This window comes from Pteronotus mesoamericanus, unplaced genomic scaffold (genome assembly GCF_021234165.1).
Source record: "Pteronotus mesoamericanus isolate MK-2021 breed Mesoamerican mustached bat unplaced genomic scaffold, CSHL_Meso_final contig_90, whole genome shotgun sequence".
Taxonomy (NCBI): Eukaryota; Metazoa; Chordata; class Mammalia; order Chiroptera; family Mormoopidae; genus Pteronotus; species Pteronotus mesoamericanus.
In genome coordinates this window covers 8,204,709-8,225,990 of record NW_026555277.1, presented here as the reverse complement: position 1 = coordinate 8,225,990, position 21,282 = coordinate 8,204,709, and the positions used below count along the sequence as shown (strand labels likewise).

Sequence of the window (21,282 nt, the reverse complement as noted above, 5' to 3'; positions counted from 1 at the left end):
AGAGCTTGGCGGTATGTTCTGTTCCTGTGTTCTTCCTGCCAGGGAGGCCTGGGGACCTATGGGACCCGTGGCTGACATGCCTCCCTTTATGGCCCAAACACATAGGGATTGCAGGCCTGCCCAGCTGACAGCGTCATTGTACATTATTCCTCTCTTTGACCAGGCTGCCCTCACCCCCCAGTGTGTTGTGGAGAAATGCTCACTTTCTTCTGCCCTCCCCTCCTGGGGCCCCGCAGACGGCTTTCCCCAGGCAGCTGGGTTCCCTTTACGCGGGAACCCACCACCCAATACTCCACAGCAGTAAGGACCGGACTAAAGTGTGACTTGATTGAAAGCATGGGGACAACCAAAAGGAGGGAACACACGGTGAAAACCTGTAAAAATGTACATAGACTCAGCTCTTCCCAGGTTTCCTTAGCCCAGAGCCAGTGGCGAGTCTCAGAGGCCCATCTCCCGCACATGCAGTAGCGCAAGTCTGCCCCACTCGGGGGCCAGGCTCCTAGCTCCTCAGGCCGCAGGGAGGAGAAAGCCAGGCACCACCCCTGTTCTCCAGATGTCTGTAGAGAAGCCCCTCCAGCCACAGGACAAGCACCTCTCCATCACCGAGCAGGGCAGTGCGGCCCCACCAACTCCCCGTCCCATTCCAGGGTAAATGCTTGCCTTCATCTTCAGTAGCCAAAGGGTGTATAGTGTATTTTTCTCAAAGCAAGGAAGCAGCCTGCTCTGGAAGAAGAATTTCAAGCCTCTATCTTGGTGGGGGGTGGGGGGAGGAGGGCAGAGAGAATCTGCCAAAGTTTGTACAGTGGCTGTTCTGGCAAACTTCCTTTCAAAGGTCAAACACGCTGGAATTGTATGCACCTGAACCGAGCCCAGGTGAGGCGTAGGAGGGCCAGCGGCTGCTTGCTGGTCCCTTCACTCCCTGCATGGGGCAAATGGCACTTGTCCCATTTTCCATGTGGGGGGACTGAGCCTTGGCAAGGTTAAGTGGCCTTAAATCCCAAGCAGCTCCAGGGCCAAAGCCCATTTTGTCTCATTCTATGTCCATCTTCTTTGTCCAAGGATGCCCTGTGACACGTGAGGGCCTCTCTGGGACCGCAGAGGATGGGCGTTCTGGGGGCAAGGGGATGGGGGAAGGTGCCCTTGGCCACTAGGTGAATGCTGTGACATCTCACAGGCTTGGTCTATCCGAGTTTAGCTTGTTTTGCTTAAGATGTGGAAGGTAGTTTGTTTAATTTTATCCTCAATCCTGCACAATGTACGTTATTCCTGAGGCCCGAGGGCACGAAGTAGCTGCTTGAGAACTGAGAGGCAGTAAAGAGGTTCAGCAGGCCGGGGTTCGAATCCTAACTCCACCTCTTACAAGCCGTGTTACCTCAGGCAAGTTCTGTGCCACAGTCTCTTCACGTGTAAGATTAAACATGAAGATTAAACAAATGAATGTACGCAGGCATCTGGGAAGCTGCCTGACTCTCAGGAGGCACTGCGCAGAAAAACGACGGCCTGGTGGGCCTGGTCGTCAGCTCCCATTCAAACCCCAGGGAGCCCGTTCGTCCGGAGAACAGGCAGGCGCGGCCCCAGCCTGAGGCTGGGCTGCCTTCTGGAAGCAGAGCAGGGAGACGTGCGTAGGAGTCTGATTGCGGCTGCACACACAACACACTAACTTTATTCACACTGATACAAAAGTAGAGTTTTCTAGAAATGTTCTCTTGTGCCAGAGGGAGAGTGGAGTGGCGCGTGGCGGGCAGGCAGGGGGTTGGGGAGAGGATCTTTGGGGGAGAGGGCCGGAAGGGTAGGGGACAGAGTGTGCGTCAAGGAGCCAGGGCAGCGGGCAGCAGGGGCTGGGGAAGCAGGGGAGCCGGGTGTGGTGGCCCCTCCACCCTGTGCTGCCCACGCTGGAGGGTGGGGGCGGAGCGTCCCCACAAACATGTTAGGGGCATCCAGAACGGCGAGTGATGGGGGCCAGGGAACTCAGGCAGGACAAGGCTCTGGGTGCGATGACTGCCCGTGACTTCCCCCTCCTGGCCGGCCACCAGCTCCCCAGGGGACACCTGGGGCTCCTGCATGTGGGAGGCTGGGCAGGCCTGCCCCTTCCCACCTCCCCTGCCTTCCTTACACACCCCTCTCTGAAGGGATGCGCCCAGGAGGGGCCAAGGTGCAGGTGGCGGAATGAAGAGTGGGTACACAGATGCTCACACAGGCAAAGAAGGAACGGAGCTGGCGGCCCACCGAGGGGCCCCTGGGGGCTCACTGGGGCAGGGCCTTGAGGATGGCGTTCACCTCTTCCGCCACGGCTGTCAGGGCGAATTCAAACTGGTCCTGGAAAGGGCAGAGGGAGGAGGGTTATGGGAAGGCCCGGTCTCTGCTCCAGCCCCACAGGGGCCTTCAGGCAGGGGAGCTGGGAGGTCGCTTGGGAGACGGGGAGTCCTCAGGGTGGGGGGAGGGAACAGAGGCAGGCAGGGGCGGCAGGCAGGAGAGGCAGGCTGCCGCTGGTTTCCCTGGGGAAGGGGGGCAGTGAGAGTTGGGGTAGCGAGGAACAGTCACCTTAGAGCGGACAAGGCCAGGTCGCTGGTCTCGGACATGCTCCAGCGTGGCGGCGATGTCGATCTCCTTCACTCCTAAGTGCAGGGGGCGCCAGGCTGCTCAGGGGGTGTCCAGAGAAGGACAGGACCCAGAAAGCCTGGGCCACCCTGGGGTGGGAGGCTTGGGGGACCGGGCAAAGCCTGGGGCTGGGCTGCAGGCGCTGCGGGGAAGGCCCTCACCTTTTGCCATGCGGTTCAGTACCATGTCGATGAGGATGTAGGTGCCAGTCCGCCCTGCACCGTCACTGAAACAGCAGATGGTGACAGCTCAGCTCAGCTCAGTGGGCAGCGGAAAGGGGGAGGGGTGGGGGAGCTACGAAGGCTTGGAGTGGGGAGGACACTGACGGAGCCACTAGGGTTGGCTCCAGGAGGCTGTCGGTGAGCCAGGTAGGGATGGGAGACCGGTTATAGCTCCTGGGCCCCTGGAACTGAGCCTTGAGTTGGGAGCCATGGGCTGTCACTTGGGCTGTAGGGCAATAAGAAAGGAGGCCCTGGCTCAGCCCTGGGATGGAGACACCAGGAGGAAATGGGAATAGGTTTCCAGCCTCTGGCCAGGCTTTTGTTCGACAATTTTTTGTGTGTAAATGGCCAGGTGGTAAATATTCCTAACTTTGCAGGCCACGTATCGCCTCTGTGGCATAGTCTTCTTTTTTTTTCCTTTAACCATTAAAAAATGTGAACACCATTCTTAGCTCATGGGCCATTTAAAAAAGCACAATATGCTGAATTTGTCCGCGGGCTGTTGATTGCCTCCAGGCATCAAGGGGACAGGCAGGCAGTGTGCTTGGGAGACAAGAACAGGGTATAGGACTGGCGGGTCGCGTTTCAGGAACGCCCCGCCTCAGGGCCCTCCGACCTGGGCCCTTCCGTCCTGCCCCTTCCACCGCCACCCACGTCCCAGGCGCCTCTCCACGCACCTGCAGTGCACAATGATGGGGCAGGAGCGCCCCCGGTAGCACTTGTTCACCTTCCTGCAAGAAGAACATGGGTGAGAGGGTCAGGGGGCAGCAGCAGAGGGAAAGGAGAACTGACATGCACACCCATGTGCCCAGGACAGAGGAGGAAGGGGCTGGAGCGCGAGTCAGGGCTGCAGGCAAAGAACCAGAGATGGTGTGGGTAGCATTGGCCTCGCCTTGCCACCCACAAGCTCTGTGCCCAAACAAGGCACCAGAACAACTGATTTAACCTCTTTGAACCTCAGTTTCCTTGCCTGTAAAGTAGGGATGATAATAATAGTAACCCTCTCCTTAGGGATCTTACCATGATTACATGAGATAATCAGTGTAAAGAACTAAGTGCAAGGTCTGGCACACAGCAGGTGCTCAATAAATGGTAGCTATTATTAATGATAATACATAACAATATGAACAGCCACTTCTGCCAGGAGGACAGGGAAGATGGGCTTTCTGGTGAGTTCAGGGGTGTCGGTCTTGCCACATCACTGCTCTGCCCCTCTGCCCTCCTCTGCAACTGCCCCAGCTGATGCCCTGTCCACTCAGGCTCCCTTTGGTGTTCACTGGCTGTGAGGTCCTGTAGCTCTGGGCACGAAGTCCCTTTGGCCGGTGGAGGACAATCTCTCAACTCAGAACATTGTGCTGCTGCCTGTCCCCCTGCATCAGCCTCACCCCAGCACAAGGGCTCTGTGGAGGGGTCACATGCAGACTTGGGGTCCACTTGGACCTCAGACTCTGCTCTGCTGCCCTGATCACAGCTTACCAAGGAACAGGGGATTTCTCCCTCCCTCAGTGGCCCCATCTGACCTGCCCTTGACCCTTATAACCTTCTTGCTTCACAAGTAACCTGCAGAATCCTGATACTCCCAATGGTTCAGGACTAGGGAGGACCTTCTTAGGGGTTAACAGATGGTTGTAGTGGAAGCTTGGAGCTTAGTGGTCCCCCATTCTGATTCCTCCAGACTTGCAGTGGCCAGGTGACTTGGAACACTTTAATAGGAATCCACCTGGTTTTCTAACACATTGGCCCATATGTCTGAGGGCTGGGGTTGAACAGAAGTCTCCATGGTGGCTTCCAATTATTTATTAATAATGATAATACACAGTATCTAGAATTAACTGAGCCTTGCTATGTGCCAGACACTTAAACTAGAGTTTGCAGACTTTACCCTATTGATTCTTGCCACAGCCCGCTAAAGTGTGGGCCACCATCCTCATTTCACAGGTAAGGAAACAGAGGGAGGTCAATGAACTTGCTTGGGGTCACTTTCTGAGACTTTAAAAAATTATTTTGCCTTCCCTCTGGTTGACCTTCAATAAATACTGTATTTATTAAGTAGCCATTCATTTGTTCTGGGTGTCTAACACCAAAAGCAAAGGAACACAACCTCTTAGCTTACCTGCACAGCCTTAAAATGGGTCTATGATCTAGGAGGATTTTTAAAATATGGAAAACGGGAAAGCGCTCTGATGCCCTGGCGTTGCTTTGAGAAGCCTGTGCCTCTGGCCCTGTGGGCCCCGGTTATAAACCATTGTCTTGAGGCTTGGAAACGATCCCCGGAGCCCCACGCCAGCTCTGTTTCTCTGCTCCCTGCCCAGCCTCTAGAGGCCTCAGGCCAGCCTGGCAAGGGGCAGAGAAGCAGGAGGAGGCCACGCATTGAGGAGGCCCCTGCCAGTGGCACAGGCTTCTCAGCAACCTGTCCAGGGAGGGGAAGGCAGTGGATGCTGAAGGCCTGGCCTGGCTGTGGCTTCCGTGTCAGAACAGGGTAAGCCCCGCAGTTAGCTCCCAGCCCCCACCATTCCACTGAGTCCCCAAGAACCAAGAGATCCTCAGGAACTCCCTTTGAGAGTGTCTGTCTCTTCTCTGTGTCCTCCCAAACCCTGGTCCTCCCAGCAGCCTTTGGGGTGGTCCCTGGGCCCATGTGTCCTGTCTGTCCTGTCCATGCAGCAGCCACACCTGCCAATGATCACTTTTGTGACTATGCAACTGGAGTGAGAATACTAGCTGCAGATCACAAAAATGACACTGGCAGCTGTGTGTGTGTGTGTGTGTGTGTGTGTATGTGAGAGAGAGAGAGAGAGAGAGAGAGAGAGAGGCCAAAGAGGGAGGGGAGAGGGAAGGACACAGGGGGGAAGACAGGCCAAAGGAGGGGGAGACAGAGACAGAGAAGGAAGGACAGGGACAAAGAGAGGCAGAACTAAATAGGTAGAGATGGGAGGGAGGTGGAGCAAAAGAGAGGTGGGGAGAGACAAAACAAGAGGTGCAGATAGAGAGAAACGGGATAGAGGGTAAGAGTGAGACAGCGATGCAGAGAGATAAAGAAATAAGGGGGGCAGGAAGGTGGGGGGGGACAGAATAGGAAAGGGAAGGGAGAGAAAGAGAAGGAAAGAGAGAGAGGAAGAGAAATAAAAGCAGGGGCAAAGAGACAGAGAGGGATAAAGAAGGAGAGATGGGCAGAAAGGGGTAAGAGATAGGGAGGGGACAACAGCCACAGCGAACAGTGCCAGAGGCCTGGAGGAGCAGGACAGGAGGAAACAAAAGGAGAGTCGGAGTCAGCAGGCCGAGGCCAAGGAGAGGGAGAGAAGGAGAGAGCGGAGGAGCCAGAAACAACGGGAGCCTCTCTTGGGAGCAGTGGGTAAAAGAGGAGCCAGAGAGGCAGGGAGAAAAACAGGGCCCGAGAGGGAGACAGCAAAGATCGGAGAGAGCACAAACGGAGCTGCGGTGGAGGGACGGGCACAGAAAGGGACTCAGTCCTGCTTTGGGGCCGTTTGGAAGGGGGCGGCTGCAGGTCAGAGGCCAGGCTCTGGGTCCGGAAGGGTCAGTCTCCCAAGGCAAGGAGGAGCTGGTGGGCTGGGAGGGGGTGAGGAGCCCAGCTCCCGGGCCCCTGCGCCTGTGCTGCCCGCTCCCCGGCTTCTCGCAGCCTGTCTGAGGACGCCCCACCGCCGCTCCGCCCCGGGCCGCGACCCCCAGGGCCTCACCTGCGGAAGTCCAGCAGGGGCCGGGTGGAGGCCGGAGTGCCCTCTGCCGGCCAGCTGAGGAAGTGGAACTGCGTGAGCGTGCGCGTCTCTTGGGTCTGCACGTTCTTCAGGTAGAAGCTCCGCACCAAGAAGTCCTCGCACCAGATGTGCTCAGACACCAGGTTCACCTGCCCAGGAGTGCGGTGCTGGCCTGAGCGCATCAGGGCCTCTCCACGTCTGCGTGCTCACTCCTTGGCCTCTCCAAATCCTCCCAGGCTCTTACGCCACTACAAATTCTAAATCCTCCATGAAGCTTACCCAAGGGCCTGCCCCTGCTGTCCCCAAGAATCCTAGTTATCTGTGTCACTTATCTACCACTTAGGACAACTGGTGGCTTTGCTACCTACACATAACTATTGTGAGCTCTTTGAGGCCAGTTTCTCCTTCCTTTTCCTCACATTGTGTAGCTAAGTGTCTGTGCCGCACACAAATAAACGGAAATTTTGTACTACTTTCATTCTATTTTTTTAACCGCGAGCAAGACCAATAAACAACCTTTTTAAAAAAATACAGCTGAGCGTTCATCTGGTGATGAAGAATCTACTATCCAGTGCTCATCTGGCGATGAGAAGCCTCTGTTGGGCCACACGTCTCACAGGAGGGCGGCCTCCTATTGGTCGGGAATTGTTTCTCCTTTCCCTGCTTTACCTCAGCCAAGTTCCCTCGCCACCCTCTATTCCAATGAAGAAGTTTCTTCCTATTTTTCACAAGCAACATGTGACTAATGGTATTTCTTTCTTTGCTCCGGCCTCCAGGGAACTCAGAGCTAAGTTGGACTTAGTTGAAGTAGGTGTTAATAAGGGGCTTTGGGCACATGCACCTTCCCTCTCAGCTTCCGGCCCCGGTGTTAGCAGTTTTATAGATTTATTTCTGTACCTTTCATGATAGGTCCTTACAAATGCTCTGGGGCCCTAGACTGGATGGACAGGCGCAGCCACACCCCCCATGTAGATATATGTATGTGAATATATGTGTGTGTGCATATGTATGTTCACATACATATATATTCATACACATATGGATGCTTGTCATCCCCTTCCCCACTCCCGTTGTCTCCTGGCCCGGGGGTCCTGCTGACCTCATATATGTGGTACAGGGAAGAGCCCTCATCTGGCCAGTAGCGATCACATTGCTTGACACCGTCCTCCACCAGGGGGGTCAGCATCACAATGACAGTGCAGCCACTTTCCCACACCATCTAGGGACAGAGACTCAGGTAAGCTCCATTCTGAACCCCTGGTCCCTGGAGAAGCCCCTTCCTCCAAGAGCCCACCTGCCAGAAGTCTGCGATGGTATGGGACAGCGGTCCCTGTGTAGCTATGTAGGCTGGCATCCGAGGGTCGTGCTCAATCTGGGGGCAGGGAAGATACGCCATGAGCCAGGATGGGAAATGCCTCTGTGGAGAGGCTTGGTCAAAGGGAGAAGGTCAGGATGTGGAGGAGCCTGAGAAACCCCCATTTCCGTGCTCAGATACGAAGCCCCACAATTCCAGGACTCAGGTGGGGTGGATGGTGATCCTACAGGAATGGAGTTTAGGGGAGAAGACTGAAAATGGGGCAGAGGTGGGGGCAGGAGCCAGGGCCACTCACGATGGGGCTGGCGTTGATGTAATCACTCCGGGAAGGGCTGCTCTCCACCTTCAGCTTGATGCGGGCGTGGTCATCTGCACAGACCCCACATCCCATCCCCGGTGCCCCTCCCGTTACTGGGGTCCTGGCACCCCTGCCACTCAGCCTGAGCCAGGAGCCCAGCCCCTTCCCCCATGCCCTCCAGCGCTCCCAGCTGAGAGAGGGCTGGGCCAGATCACTCACATGGCAGGAAGTCCGGGTGGCGATTCTTTTTGATGTTGCCCTCCCCCTGGGCAGTGGCACAGGTGTTGGGCTCTGCCTGGTAGGCACACAGGGCCTGCCACTCCTTGGCCAAGCGGTCCCGGTTCCGCAGGTGGTCCTCCATGTACGCCTGCAGGGACACCGCAGCCTGGCTCTGGCCCGCCCTTCCAGCCCTGCCTCTCCTGTCATCCTGGCCCCTCACCCCGCGGGGCCCAGGCCCGGCCCTGACCAGAATCATGTGTCCCGTGGAGATGTCCATGTTGGCCTGGGCGGGCTCCTCGCACCAGGACGGCGTGCTGCTGTGGGAGCTGGGGCTGGCCTGGGCCGCATCGCTGAACTGGGAGGACACGCTGCTCACCCGGGAAGGCTCCGGCGGGCCCTCTGCCCGGTTGAACAGGGACTTTGTGGCCATGTGCTGGCGGCACAGATCCTGCAGAGAGAGGATCGAGAGGGGTCCAAGAGTCCCCTGAAGTGTTCCAACAGGGTCCTTGATTCAATTCTGGGTCCCTAGGCTCATCCTTGATTGATTTTGAATGACACCCATCTCCTCTGGGGTAGTTTTCTGCCCTGGCCCTTGTCCTTTCTGGGGCTGTTCTCTGTGGGTAGGGCCCATGACAACCTTCGATATTGCAGAGTGGTATCCCAGGACCCTAAAATTGTAGCACTGGGAAGAATTTAGGGACCACGTGCTCCCAATTCTCATCCCTTCAAAACACCCCACAACACTCCCACTGGGGCTCCTCCGGCACCCTCTAAACATTCCAAGGGATGCGTGCTCACTCCCCACACAACTCCCCACCTCATCCCCTGTGAGACACAGGGTCCAAAGCCCCTTCCACTCCGTCTCCTCAACAAGCTTCTGGGGCCGCACACCTGGTACTCGAAAGTAGTGTCACCATGCGCCCCCTCGGGTCCCAAGGCTGCCAGGCGCTCCTTGTCTCGTTTCCGAGCATGCTGCCGCACACACAACGCCACTGCCAGAGCCACCAGCAGCCCGGCCACACCCGCCAGGGCCACCAGAGTAAGCAGCACTGAACGCACGGGAGAGGTGCCGTGGGCCGGTCGGGGAAGCACAGCAGCTGCCTCCTCTCTCTGCAGGAACAAAGGGGACTTTGGTGGGGAGAGATTTAGGAGCTGCTTCTCACTGCTGTCCTGTGCCACACTCCCTGCTGGAATAACCCCTGGGGCAACACTGGGAGGGCAGGGACATGGTGGTACAGGCATAAGGGCTCAGATGGACCAGAAATCCTCCTTCTCAACTTGCATCAGACCAACTCAGCCACAATGCACTCCCGGAGGCTTAGTGGGTCACCCCCACCAGGAGTATTTGCATTTAAAAACTGACATAGAGAAGTGGAGAGAGAACCCAAGGGATTAAATAATAGACTGTGAGGCATCAGTGTTGGATGCAGAATAGAAGTGCATTTTGAGTTTAATGCCCTTTCTGTGTAAAGTTGTCCCTTGGAATTTAGAGATTGCTCGGAGGGCTACAGGCATCTTAGGTAGTTTTTGCCAAGCCCGCTGCCTTCCTGTCTATGGAAAGCTGGTCCTGCAGGGAGGAGCCACTGGGGCCATCTGCTGGCCAGGGAAAAAACCTGCATGGGCAAGGGCTGCTTTGGAGAAGCTGGTGAGCCAGCCAAATAGCAGAGGTTTCAGTTCCGGATCTCCGGCAAAGTTGGCGTCTGTCTCTTGTGGGCAGCATCAGCCTTCTGGGGTTTTGACAGATTCTCTAGTTAGCTCATACCTGTCCCACTCCTGTCTGCAAAATCTGGAGCTGCGTCTGTGCCTCCAGTTCAGACTTCACCAGCCCTGCAGGGAGGTCGTAGGTCAGGCTCTCTCCAGCCCTCTGTGGTCCCCACCCCGTGTGGTGCTATGCCAGTTGACAGGCAGGGGCAAAGTTGACTTGGACTATTTTCAAAGGGAACGTCAGTCATGGGCCTGGGTATATCCTACTAGGGCTAGGGCTGGGGCCAAGCAGGATTTACCAGCTTGCTGGGTCACATCAGCCAAGGACAGGTTCTGTTCATTGTGCCGGATGCGGAAGGTGAGAGCTGGTCCCACCACACTGCCAAATAGGAGCTGTGTTACTACCTCACCCACTCTAGACCCAAGACTCTAAAAGTGAGGCCAGCTCTGACCCTCTCCCCATTAGAGGATGGGGCTGGAGCCGATCAGGGATGGCCTATGAGGGCGTTTGAGATCAGGGAGACACTGGCTGGGGCCAGCGGCAGGACAGAGTGGGTGTGGCTGTACCCTCAGTGCAGCTGGGAGTGTCCTTGACCCCACCTCAGACTGTTCCCCTTTTCCCCTGAGTCCCTCCAGCCTCTTCCCCATTCAAGCTGCACAAGCTGCCTTCTAGAGCCCCACCTCCCCAGCCGGATGCCAGCCCCACCTGATGTTGATGAAGCTGCCCGAGGATATATGCGCGTGCTCAGCCAGGATCTCCAGCAGCTTCACTCCCGCAGCCAGACTCAGGGGCCTGGAGGTGGGCAGGAGGCGGAGAGAGGAAGGTGGGGACATTCTTGGCCACCTTTTTAAACAGACCACCTCCAGCGGTGCAGAGCAGCCCACCCCCCTTTCTACTTCACATCTGGATTTCTATTCTCTGCTTCCTCCAGGCAGGCCAGCCCAACTCCCAAGGGCTGGAGGGCTTCCCCAGGCCTGGGGCCTTACTTCTGGTCAGTGACAATGTAGCCATACTCCTCTGCTGATGGCCGAGCTGAAGGCTGCCCTGCCACTGTGGGCTGGCTCTGGCCCAGAAGACTTTTCTTCTCCATCAGGACAGGCATGATGGGGGAACCAGCAGCTCTGGGAGGCTCCGAGGATCCAGAGCTCAGCACCTGCTGGGCTTTATTGGAGGTGGGATGGGCTGTGGGGTATCCAGACAGGGAGGATGTAGGGGACGGAGGCTCCGTTGTGTCCCCACCCTGCACCTGCTCCTCCATTGTCTGTTTAGAAGAGAAGATAGAATTGTGGTCTCTGGACAATGGAGGGGCTAGGAAGGGGCTGGGGGTGTAGGGCTGGGGGTCTACTCCCTAGATCCTGAGCTCCCTACAGTGGTGATTAGGACTTCTTTCTCTCTCTATCACCAGGGCCCAGTGCAAGGCCAGGTACAGAGAGGGCACCCAGGAAAGAAAGCCAAGTAGATGAATAAATGGAGGGTTGAATGAGTGGAACATGATCAGTGACAATCCACAGGATGGGGCTGGGGAGGGGGGAAATCTCTGGAGTGTGGTTAGGGTAGGAGGTTTTTAGACTTTGGTCTGGCCACCAAATCTTAGACATGACAAGATGGGGTTCCTCAAGTTCCAGGGGCATCAGGACTCTGCCTACTCACAGCTCCCCTCTTCCCCTAAGGATCCTCGGAGCATGGGCTCAACGACTATTGAAAAAGGCAGCGAATCAAGAATTCTAGCTTCTAGTCTGAGCTCTGCCATACACTGGAGTTGAGACTTAGGCAGTGACTTGCAATCCACGAGCCTCAGTTTTCCCAAAATGAGGGGTTGGGCGTTACAGATTCTGGGTCCTGATCCTGGGGTTTAGATTTCAGTGAGGGGGTTTGCTGCCATGGGGCACGCATGGGTCAGGGAAGTGCTGAGAACTCACTTTCTTGATGTCAGCTCCAATGTTTACAGCCCCTCCTGCAGAGACAAGAAAAACAAAACTCTGGGCAAAGGGCCAAGGCCAAGGCCAAGGTCCACACAACACAAGTGGGAGAAAGAGCCAGAGGCCCGACCTTGATGTCTCTGCTGTGGTCTCTTTCCTCGCAGTCAGTGACCAAGACCCTGTCACTGGTCTCATCTTTAGCATGGCCTCATGTCCCTGTGCTTCTGTCTTAACCGCTTTATTAACTCATTCCTCTTTGGCTACACCTCTCAAAACTATTTGTTTAGTCCTCCCCCTACCCAGAGATGTCGCTTTCCCCTTCTGATTGGCCACGCCCTTTTTTAGGTCCTCAGTATCATCCACTCCACCCTTCTCAGTGCCTCTTGATTTCTGCTTACATACCCTATTGGCTTCTTTTTTTGATTACTTCCACCCTCAGTCCTTAACCTGGTCTAACAGCTCACCACTGCACCTTCTTGCTCCCTGCCCTTTGTTGGCAATGATCCCACGTCTCGAAAGAACTCTCTCCCCTGCCTTTGACATTTCCCCTCTAGGCCGCTACACTTGGTCTTGAGAGGTGGGGCAGGAGGCCATTGCTAGTCTCTCTGCCTGGACACTCACCCAGACTTCGCCCTGCATCCTTCGGCAGCCGCTGCAGCAGGGTCGAGAGAGCGGAGAGCTGCTCAGGGGTCAGCTGATGCAGCTCCACCCCGTAGCCCGCCAGCACAGCTGCCAGCCTCTGCAGAGTCGCGTCTGCTGGGAGTCAGACACAGGGCTAAGGGCTGGTGGCAAGATGAACTTGTGGGATGCAGATGCGTGAGTTGGGGGGAGGCAGGGACTAGCACATTTAAGAGTTTTTTCTCAGATGCCAGGACACTAATGCCCTCCCCTTCCAGCCCTTGTCGGCACTGTGGGGGAAAGACCTTCCTGGGGCCCAGATGGAACTTCATGGACATCTTGACTCTCCAACTGAAAAAGAGTCATGTCAACTCCACCCCCCTCCCCACCGTATCCACACTGCCTACCTAGTTGCCTGGCATAGATCTGGTTGTCAGTAGACATTACTTAAATGCATGGACGACTTCAATGACAAATTAACAAGTTCAGGGACAGTCAGGAAGGAGCCCCCAAAAGCAACCCCACAGGCAGCGAGTAGATGCTGAGGACTCTGTTACCTGGCTTTTCTGCTGGGGAAGGAAGCTTCTGCCCCTGACCCTCTGGTCCCTCCTCCTCATAGCCCTCTGAGGAGTCTTCTGCCTGGCTGCTGTCCCCTTGCTCTGGCAAGCTTGGTGCCCTGGCCCTGCTGGGCACTGGCAGCTCCTCGGCCAGGTAGAGCAGACCTGACTCCTGGAAAACTTGGGCAGGTGAGGGCCCTGGGGGCTCCCCATAGGAGTGGCCAGAGTGAGCCTTGAACATGCCCTTGGGGGCGGTTCTGCTGAGGAGGGCAGGGGGTTCAGCCTTGGGCAGGGGGCCAGCACTGACCATCCCTGGGGAGCTCTCTGAGCCCCGGGCACCATTGCGGGAGCCAAACTGTGGGAAACCAGAGATCCAGGTAAGCGTGGACATCAGGCTTTGGGGATTGGGGCGGGGGTGGGGCAGTGACCGGGCTCACCTGGTGGAACAGGTACGGCTGCAGCAGAGTAGGCTCATAACTCAGGGCAGAGTGAGGGGGCTGCGGGGGCAGTAGCAGATGCTCCAAGAGAGGGGGCAGCAGCTCAGTCTGCAGAGGGGACAGCGGGGAGCCAGCCCCAGCCCTGTCCCCACCCACTGGAGGCCGAGGCAGTCGGTGTGAGGCAGCAGGGGCGGGGCCAGTGGGGATGCCCTGTAAAAGCAGCTCCCCAGCGGGACCAGGTCTCCTGGGCACCAAGCCAGATCTGGGGAGGAAAGCACAGAGTGTGTGGGAGGGAGAAGGTTGGCTGTGTGTGACAAGGGCATATGGAGCTGACAAAGCAGAGCTGGTGGGGCCCAGCAGGCTCAGCAGCTCAGAGGAAGCCTGGCCTCTTCAAAAGGAGGCAGGAGGGGAGAATAGCATGGGGAAGGGCCAGAGGCCTAGCCGGGGGCAGAAGTTGTTGCCTCCTTGGTAGGCATGTCTAGGTCCCTGAAACACAGGGGCAGGCGCTAGGGAAACGTGAGGCTGGGGTGGAGAAGGGGAGAATGGCAGTAGGGGAGGGCAGCTGGACGCCTCTCTCCAACTGTGGCTGCAGCCTGCCCCACTGCCCGCATGCGCGTCCCCCAACACCTGGCTCTCCGTGAGGGTTCAGATGTTTACTACTCTGCATCCCCACCCCACTCTGCCCTCTTCATCCTGGCATCATCCTCTGTGCCCCATGCCCTCTTTTAATTTTCTCTGCTTTCAGGGTCTGAACAATGCCTTCAGAAGCCTTAATCACAAAAGAGTGGCATTCTCTCCTATCATACACAATTCCACACAGTAATGAAACTAAATATTTAACAACTTCCGCCCAATAAAACTCTAACTTTTCCATGGTGAGTACTTTGATGTTCCTTTTATAATACCAAATATCCAAATTTTTTACATTAAAAAAATACCCCTGTTGTGCTGGAGCCTCAGGGATGAATGTAGCTCCTACTGGGACCATTCCTGAACCTCTTATACCCATGGCCCAGCCTGCTGACCTCGGTGCCCACGTCCCTCTCCTTTCCCTCTGTCCATCAGGGTGACCACAGACTCACCAGCCCATGGTAGTGGTTGAGAAAGCCTACCTGTCCCTTGGGTGGGGCTCTGGGGGGCGAAGCCTGGGGATGCGTTCCATCTCCTGGGAGATCACATACTGGGTGAGGTCATCGTGCCAGGACAATCCTGCCAGGGGACAGGGCAGGGTAATGTTGGCTCGGGACAGTCTGAAGGCCCAATAGCAGGGTCAGTGGAGCTCAAAACTGCATCCCTTCCCTGCAGTGCACTGAGTTTGGCCGAGTAGAGAGACAGTGGGTGGGGGGTGCGGTTCTGGAGAGCGCTCTGAGCTGTCCTCTCCCACCCTCAGGAACAGATTTCGGAGTCAGGCTGCTGAGTAAGACTGGGTTTGAATCCTCTGCCACTCACTAATTGTGTGACCTTGGAGAATTTGCTGAGTGTGTCTGAGTCTCAATTCTCTCATCTGTAAAATGGGGGCGTATACCTCGTAGGATTGTTGTGAGAATTAAAATATCACAATATAAAGTGGTTAGAATAGTACTCATCACATAATGAACTCTCAATAAATGTTATTATTATAATGATCACAATTATTCCTAGTTCCTCTTTTAGTTGACCTTGAACCTATTTTTCTTTATTTTTAAAGTGGAAATAATATATACTTCATGGTGCTATTACAAAAATCAAGTGTGATCAAGGAAATTAAAATGGTTAGAAAATGCTACGGTACTATACACCTGTTTTAAACCTCCTTCTCCACTTCCTCCCTCTTCATCATCATCATCATCATCTTATTATCATCATCATCATCATCATCTCATCCTGAGGCAGATCTCCTGTTTGATCTCTTCCCACAATGAGGCTGCTCTCAGGAAAGATCAGTCACCTATCCTACAGGAACCATCTCCCGCTCTCCAGCCCCATCCCGTCTTCCCTGATTCTAGATCGACAGTCTGTACTGCTTTTGAGCCCTTTCGGCAGCATTCCATCATTCCTCACTACCTCCCTGCAGCCGCCTGGCTCCAGGCCACATTTATCTTTTATGTGAGTTGTTGTGGTAGCTTTTAATGGCTTCTCTGTTTCTACCCTTGACGCCCTGCATTCTAGTCTTAACACAGCAGCAAGAGTGATCTTTTTAAAGTAGAAGTGAGGTTATGCACCCCTATGCTCAAAACCTTGTGATGGTTTCCTCTTTACTCAGAGTCAAGCCAACGTCCATACATCCTCTCTAAGGCCCTACGGTGATCTGCGTCCCTGCCCCATTACCTGCACGGCTGCAGCTTTTACTCCGCCTATCACTCCTGTACAGCCGTACCATAGAGTGTTCTCCATGGTTTCCTCAGACCCGTGCTCCTACCTTAGGGCTTTTCTTCTAGCTCTATGGTTGGCTTGAAACACTCTTGCCCCAGACAAACTTCTAGAAAACTCCTCCACCTCCTTTATGTCTCTGTCCAAATTTCATAGTCTCAATAAAGCCCATCTTGATCACTCAGTTTAATTCTGCAACTTCCTCACTCACTATTTTCTGGTCCCTTTACCCTGTTGTAAATGTTCACTTTTTTCATGGCACTTATTAGCTTCTGATACAGTATTTGTATTGCTTCCCCTCAACCTTGAAGGTAAACTCCAGTAGACAGATGTGTGTCTGTTTCATTCCCTCCTACATCCCAAGTACCTAAAACTATGCTTATCACATAATAAGTACCCAATAATTACTTGCTGAGTGAGTGAACTGGATGAGTGGAATGTTGAGGACCCCAGAATGCATAGCCCTGGAGCACTCAGGTGGTTTCAGGGAGTGAGACGGTCCTCAAGAGAGGGATGTGGGCCTCTTCCAGGGGCTTCTTCTAGAAGCCTCCTCTGGGCTCCTCCAGAGAGTTTAAGTGTGAATAGCCCATCTTAGGGTTCCACCACTCTCCTGTCTTGCCTCCTTCCCCCACAAGGCCTGGGGAAGTGAGGCACCAGGAATAAGTGTGACAGGAATGTTCCATGAAAGAAACCCTTGAGTCAGGCAGCCCCTCACTGCCTCGCCCTTATCTGGTTAAGCTCCAGTCTCTCTTCTCCGGTGCACTCAGACCTCACCTTGGGACATGAGCTGTCGGAGCACACCCTGCAAGCGTTGGAGAACTGGGGAGGTGACTTGCAAAAGGGGCCGAGCCTGCCCCACGCCCACCTGGCACTGTCCAAATAAGCCATCTAAGAGCACAGAAGTTGTGTTAATAAGGGACATGAACAACAGGCCTTCCAAAGTCCAGGCTGCAAGTGGGCAGGACTCTCTTCACCTCTTCTCTTGGCTTCAGAGAGTTCTGCTCCTGCAGGCCAGTCGCCCTTCTGCCCCAGCCCAGTACCCCTCCTCCCTTCCAGGCCTCTTCCCCAAGTCTTTATTGTGTCCCCCCGATCTTGTAAGTCCTATGCCCGAGCATCACTCACCCTGAATACAGACTTCAAGGTGAGAGCAGAGCCTGCGGTCAAACAGACAGCCTGTAGAAGGACAGGTGAGCAGAGATTCAGACAACGACACAGACAGAACAGTGAGACGAATAGACAGGCAGGGAAGGTGGCAAGCAGATGGGTTCGATTTTTTCATCCTAGGAAGGTTTAAACTGAGAGGAGAGGAGGGAAGAGGCCTAGAATTCTTAAGGAAACACAGGATCTGGCTTTGGATGTTAAGGATCTGTGAGTCTTGGATCCTTTCTCTAAAAGGTTCAGTTTACTTAACTGAGTGATGGGGAAAAGGAGCTCTCCAGGCGCGTGGGGGTAGGATCATACACTTCTATTCTCATAGAATTATTATGGGGGAGTCTGTGGCCAAATTCTGAGGGAAGGAAACTTTCCTTCCCAAATCGCCGAAAGTGTCCTAACTATGATGGGCTGGGACTCAGAAGAGGTAAAAACCCTAGCACATCTCCCCTCTGTGTGGGACAGGGAAAAGGGCGGGGTTAAGTCTCCCCACGCGGTCCCTCCTGCGCGTGGCCCCGGGCCGCTGGCGCTGTCCGCGGTGCTGAAGCCCTGAGCTGGGGCCGCCGAGGGCTTGCCTGGAAGCAGTTATGGAGGAGGAAGGGGTGGCAGGGCGAGGAGTCTCCACGGCACGGGAGCCCTCCACCGCTCCAGCCTTCATCTACCGTCCTACCAACACAGCGCCACAGGAAGCATCCTTCATTAGCCGCCAGGCGCGCGGCGCAGGAAGGCGCCCGGCGGCTAGGCTGCGCCCCTTCCCCCGCGCGCCCCTCGCCCCCCCGCCCCCAGCCCGTGAGTCAGCGCTGACTGTCTCTGTCCGCAAAGACGTGAGTCAGCACCGGGCCAGGCTCTGGGGAGGGGGACGGGAGAGAACCCCCTGCACCCGCTTTTGCCCCCTACCCCAGCTGCCCCTCTCTTGTTGGAGATCAGATCACAGCAATCGGCCCCTCTAAGCCTAAAGGGAAACCCCGACTCTTCCCCAGGCCTAACTTTCTACGAGGAGCTGGCACTCCGATGCTCGCGGCCCCGACTCCTACGGCCCGGCCCGGAGCTCGGGGTCCCCGCCCTCCTCCAGGCCCCTCTCCACCCATCAGCACCGGTCGTCACTTCTTCGGTGCCTCGGCACGACTTGCTTCTCCCGGGGACTTGTAGCCGGTCTCTAAGTCCCCCTGTCCATCCGCACTCGCATCCCTCCTCCCAACCCCGCAACCTTCGCGAGCTCCCTTCTCCGAGGTCCCGCCCCCGTTTGCCCTGCCCCACCTCCAGGCCTACGCCCCTTTCTTCGCAGAAGCCCTCTCGTCCTCCGCGTCTCCCAGTGCCTCCCCGACCCCACTCCACTCCGATTCTACCCGAGCGTACCACCTTCCAGGCACTTCCCGCCCCCCGCCCCCTACTGAGTTTTGCTCGCGGCCCCATCCTCCTCCACCCCGGGTCCCCCTTTCCTCCTGACCGTGGGCACTAATAGCGCTGCAACCTCCCGGGCGGCCGCTCAGCAGCAGGAGGCAGAGGAGCACCCGGAGACCCCCCGATCCCCCGGAACCCCCAGGCTGCCGCGGGCGCCGCATCCTCCCGGGCTCCGCGCGCAGGCTCCCCAGCCCGAGCCGCGGAGACGCTGGCGGGAGCCTGCCGGAGGGCGCAGGGCGGGGCCTGCCGCTCCCACCCACCCGCGAGGCGGGGTCTACACGCCCCTCTCGCGGCAGCTCGGCCAACCCCGGGCGGGTGGTGACGACATCTCCACCCTCGGCTCTTACGCTTATTTGCGTCATACGTGGCGTCAAAGCACCGTCTTGGCGTGGGAGCTACCCGCCCCCCATCCCTCCTCCACTACACGTCGTACGTTAGTCGCTAGAATCTCCATTTGGCCCTACCCGTTTTGACAGATGCTTTTCCCCACAGGCCACCACCTCTATTACCCAGTCACAGAGTTGGTGAAAAGGGTTGTAGTTGGGTGGGGACCAGCAAAGATACGTGAGTAGAGTAGTAAAAACCTTAAGATGAGAAGCATAAACGTGAACAGAATAGACACTCGTACGCATCTCAGTTAAGAGCAGGAATGGTTACGCGTGTGTGCCTGGATTCCAGTTCTGGCAAGGCCACCTACCGAGGGTACAACTCTGGGCAAGTTGCTTAACCCCTCTGAGCCCAAATTCCCTGGTGTGTAGAAAGGAGGTGCTAAGAGCACCTAGCTCACAAGGTGGAGGTGAGGATTACAGGAATTAAACGCCTGCGGATCTCTTAGAACAACGATTGCACTGTCATTTGCCAGACACTCGGTGAACACTTACTTTTGTCATTAGCCTTCAGTTTCCTTCTTCTGCCCTCTTCCAGGTCGAGTCTATCAAAAATTCTTGTGGTCTACCTGCAAAATACCGTATCTCCCGTTGGCCCGCGTCTCTCCATACTCGCTATCCGCCCTAAACCGCCGCGCTCTTTCCTCGCGGCTGCTGTGGCCATCGACTAATTTGTGTTTGGCTTCCACTTTTGTCTCCCAATGAGCTAGAGAGTGAGCTTTCTAAACTTCACGTTCGATCACTTTACTCTCTTGCTGTTCAGTAAAAGTTTTCCAAAATACAAAAAGAAATGATAGCAGTGTGTAATAAATACTCATGCACTCATTATCTAGACTTATTAATATTTTGCCATATTTGCTTCTTTTAGTACTTAAAAGTAAATAATAGACATATTTCCCTGCAAATATTTCAATATGCGTCTCCAAGAAATAAAGATATTTTTTCACATAATCAAAATGTTATTATGACATCCCATAAACTTTACAAAAAGACCCAAAAATTATTTGATACTCAGTTCATATTCAAATTTCTCAAATTGTTTTTTAAAATGCATTTTTGGTTGTTTTGTTCAAAATAGGAGTCATAGACCATCATTATGTTTGGTTATGTTTCTTAATTCTGTTTAAATTAGCATATTCAGGGCTCCTCCCCTTCCTACAAATATCAATTTTTGATAGTTCCTTGTTGAAGAGATGAGGTCAGCTTTTCTTCTGAAGTTGTCTGATTATTTCCTCATGATATATTTCCCCGGTATAGATCCTGTATTTCCCCTTTATTTCCTGTAAACTGGTAATTATGTCTAAAGTCTTGATTGGATCAGGTTAAAACAATTTTAAGTGAAATGTTTTATAGGTAATGTTGTATATTTCCAATTGAATCATTTACAGAGGAGGATAGAGTTGACATAGCCCTATTTATTTAACTTTTTAAAAAATGTGACTACTAGAAATTTTTAATTTCCATATATAACTATATATTTATTATATTTATACTAGACAACTGCTGGCTCATACAATTATTTCTTTTCATTCTTATCAGGACAGACACAGAAGACATTTGCATTCACACAGTAGCAGAAAAAAATAGTGCACCCTCAAACTGTCTTACTTCAGCTGTAAGGGTTTGTAGATTATCTTAATTTAATGTATCAAATGTACCATATTTACTTTATTTTTAGCACTTTTGTTTCCTCTTTAAGAAATCATTTACAACCATTAGGACATGAAGTTATTGTCTTATCTGTTAAATGCTTCATCTACATACTTTTGCAGAGTGGGAGTTCAGAGAAGGGAAATAAAACCATTAAGTAGCTTAAAGTTATGAAATAAGCATTATTATTTAATTCTTCACATTGATCTATAATCCACCTGGATTCTATTTGTATGTATGTTTTAAATTATGGAAAAAAGTGAATATTTCTTCTACAAGGTTACTGAATGTTTCTTGGGCTATTTATTGAAAAGCTTACCCTCTCTTCTCCGCCATATTTATTATAAAGGGTCCATGTTGTGCGTCTTTCTCCAGACCCTTCCTTTCATAGATCCACCTGTCGACCCTCTCATCAATACCTCACCTGCTGGATGTGAGGGCGATCTGGCTGCGACATCTGTCACCGCCTTGATCACCGGGGTTGATTCAGCCCATCAATAGCACACTCTTAAAATTACTACAGCTTCATACTAAATCTTGATAGCAGGTAGAGTGAATGATTCCAACTTCTTTTCAAAAATAATTTTTCTCTTATTCACTTTTTACATTGTTGAGAGATTCATAGTTATTTATCAAATTAAAACATACCCAGTAAAGTATACACACCTGTGTTGATAGCTATAGCGTGATTATTTGTACATGTATACAACTCTGTTAGCTCTTAGAGACAGACAGGTAATACCTACC

At 54.0% G+C, this 21,282-nt stretch overlaps 1 protein-coding gene across 2 annotated transcripts; it reads right to left on the bottom strand.

The window, feature by feature from the left end:
* Positions 1–1,649: 1,649 nt before the first annotated feature.
* PTPRN (protein tyrosine phosphatase receptor type N) lies at positions 1,650–18,670 on the bottom strand. 2 transcript variants are annotated; one of them, XM_054586144.1, is made up of 23 exons: positions 18,546–18,670; positions 17,069–17,119; positions 16,721–16,834; positions 14,710–14,806; positions 13,598–13,859; positions 13,161–13,515; positions 12,607–12,741; positions 11,986–12,020; positions 11,053–11,327; positions 10,772–10,858; positions 10,365–10,444; positions 10,124–10,188; positions 9,253–9,471; positions 8,609–8,809; positions 8,362–8,509; positions 8,140–8,213; positions 7,824–7,901; positions 7,629–7,748; positions 6,512–6,678; positions 3,497–3,550; positions 2,760–2,824; positions 2,542–2,615; positions 1,650–2,316 (listed from the first exon to the last, which is right to left on the bottom strand). In XM_054586144.1, the coding sequence occupies exons 1-23, from the start codon at positions 18,658–18,660 to the stop codon at positions 2,245–2,247; spliced, it is 2,943 nt and encodes a 980-aa protein (XP_054442119.1). In that variant the 5' UTR covers positions 18,661–18,670; the 3' UTR covers positions 1,650–2,244. The 2 variants fall into 2 exon arrangements, with proteins under 2 accessions (XP_054442119.1, XP_054442120.1); XM_054586145.1 differs by having other exon boundaries at positions 12,607–12,738.
* Positions 18,671–21,282: the final 2,612 nt, after the last annotated feature.

What these genes read in the sequence shown, in the direction of transcription:
- PTPRN (XM_054586144.1), bottom strand. Translation starts at nt 18,660, where the DNA reads ATGCGGCGCCCGCGGCAGCCTGGGGGTTCCGGGGGATCGGGGGGTCTC. An exon ending in AGCCGTACCTGTTCCACCAG is followed by an intron (nt 13,516 to 13,597) that starts GTGAGCCCGGTC and finishes GGTTTCCCACAG; the next exon opens with TTTGGCTCCCGCAATGGTGC. An exon ending in TTGGAGCTGACATCAAGAAA is followed by an intron (nt 11,328 to 11,985) that starts GTGAGTTCTCAG and finishes TCTTCTAAACAG; the next exon opens with ACAATGGAGGAGCAGGTGCA.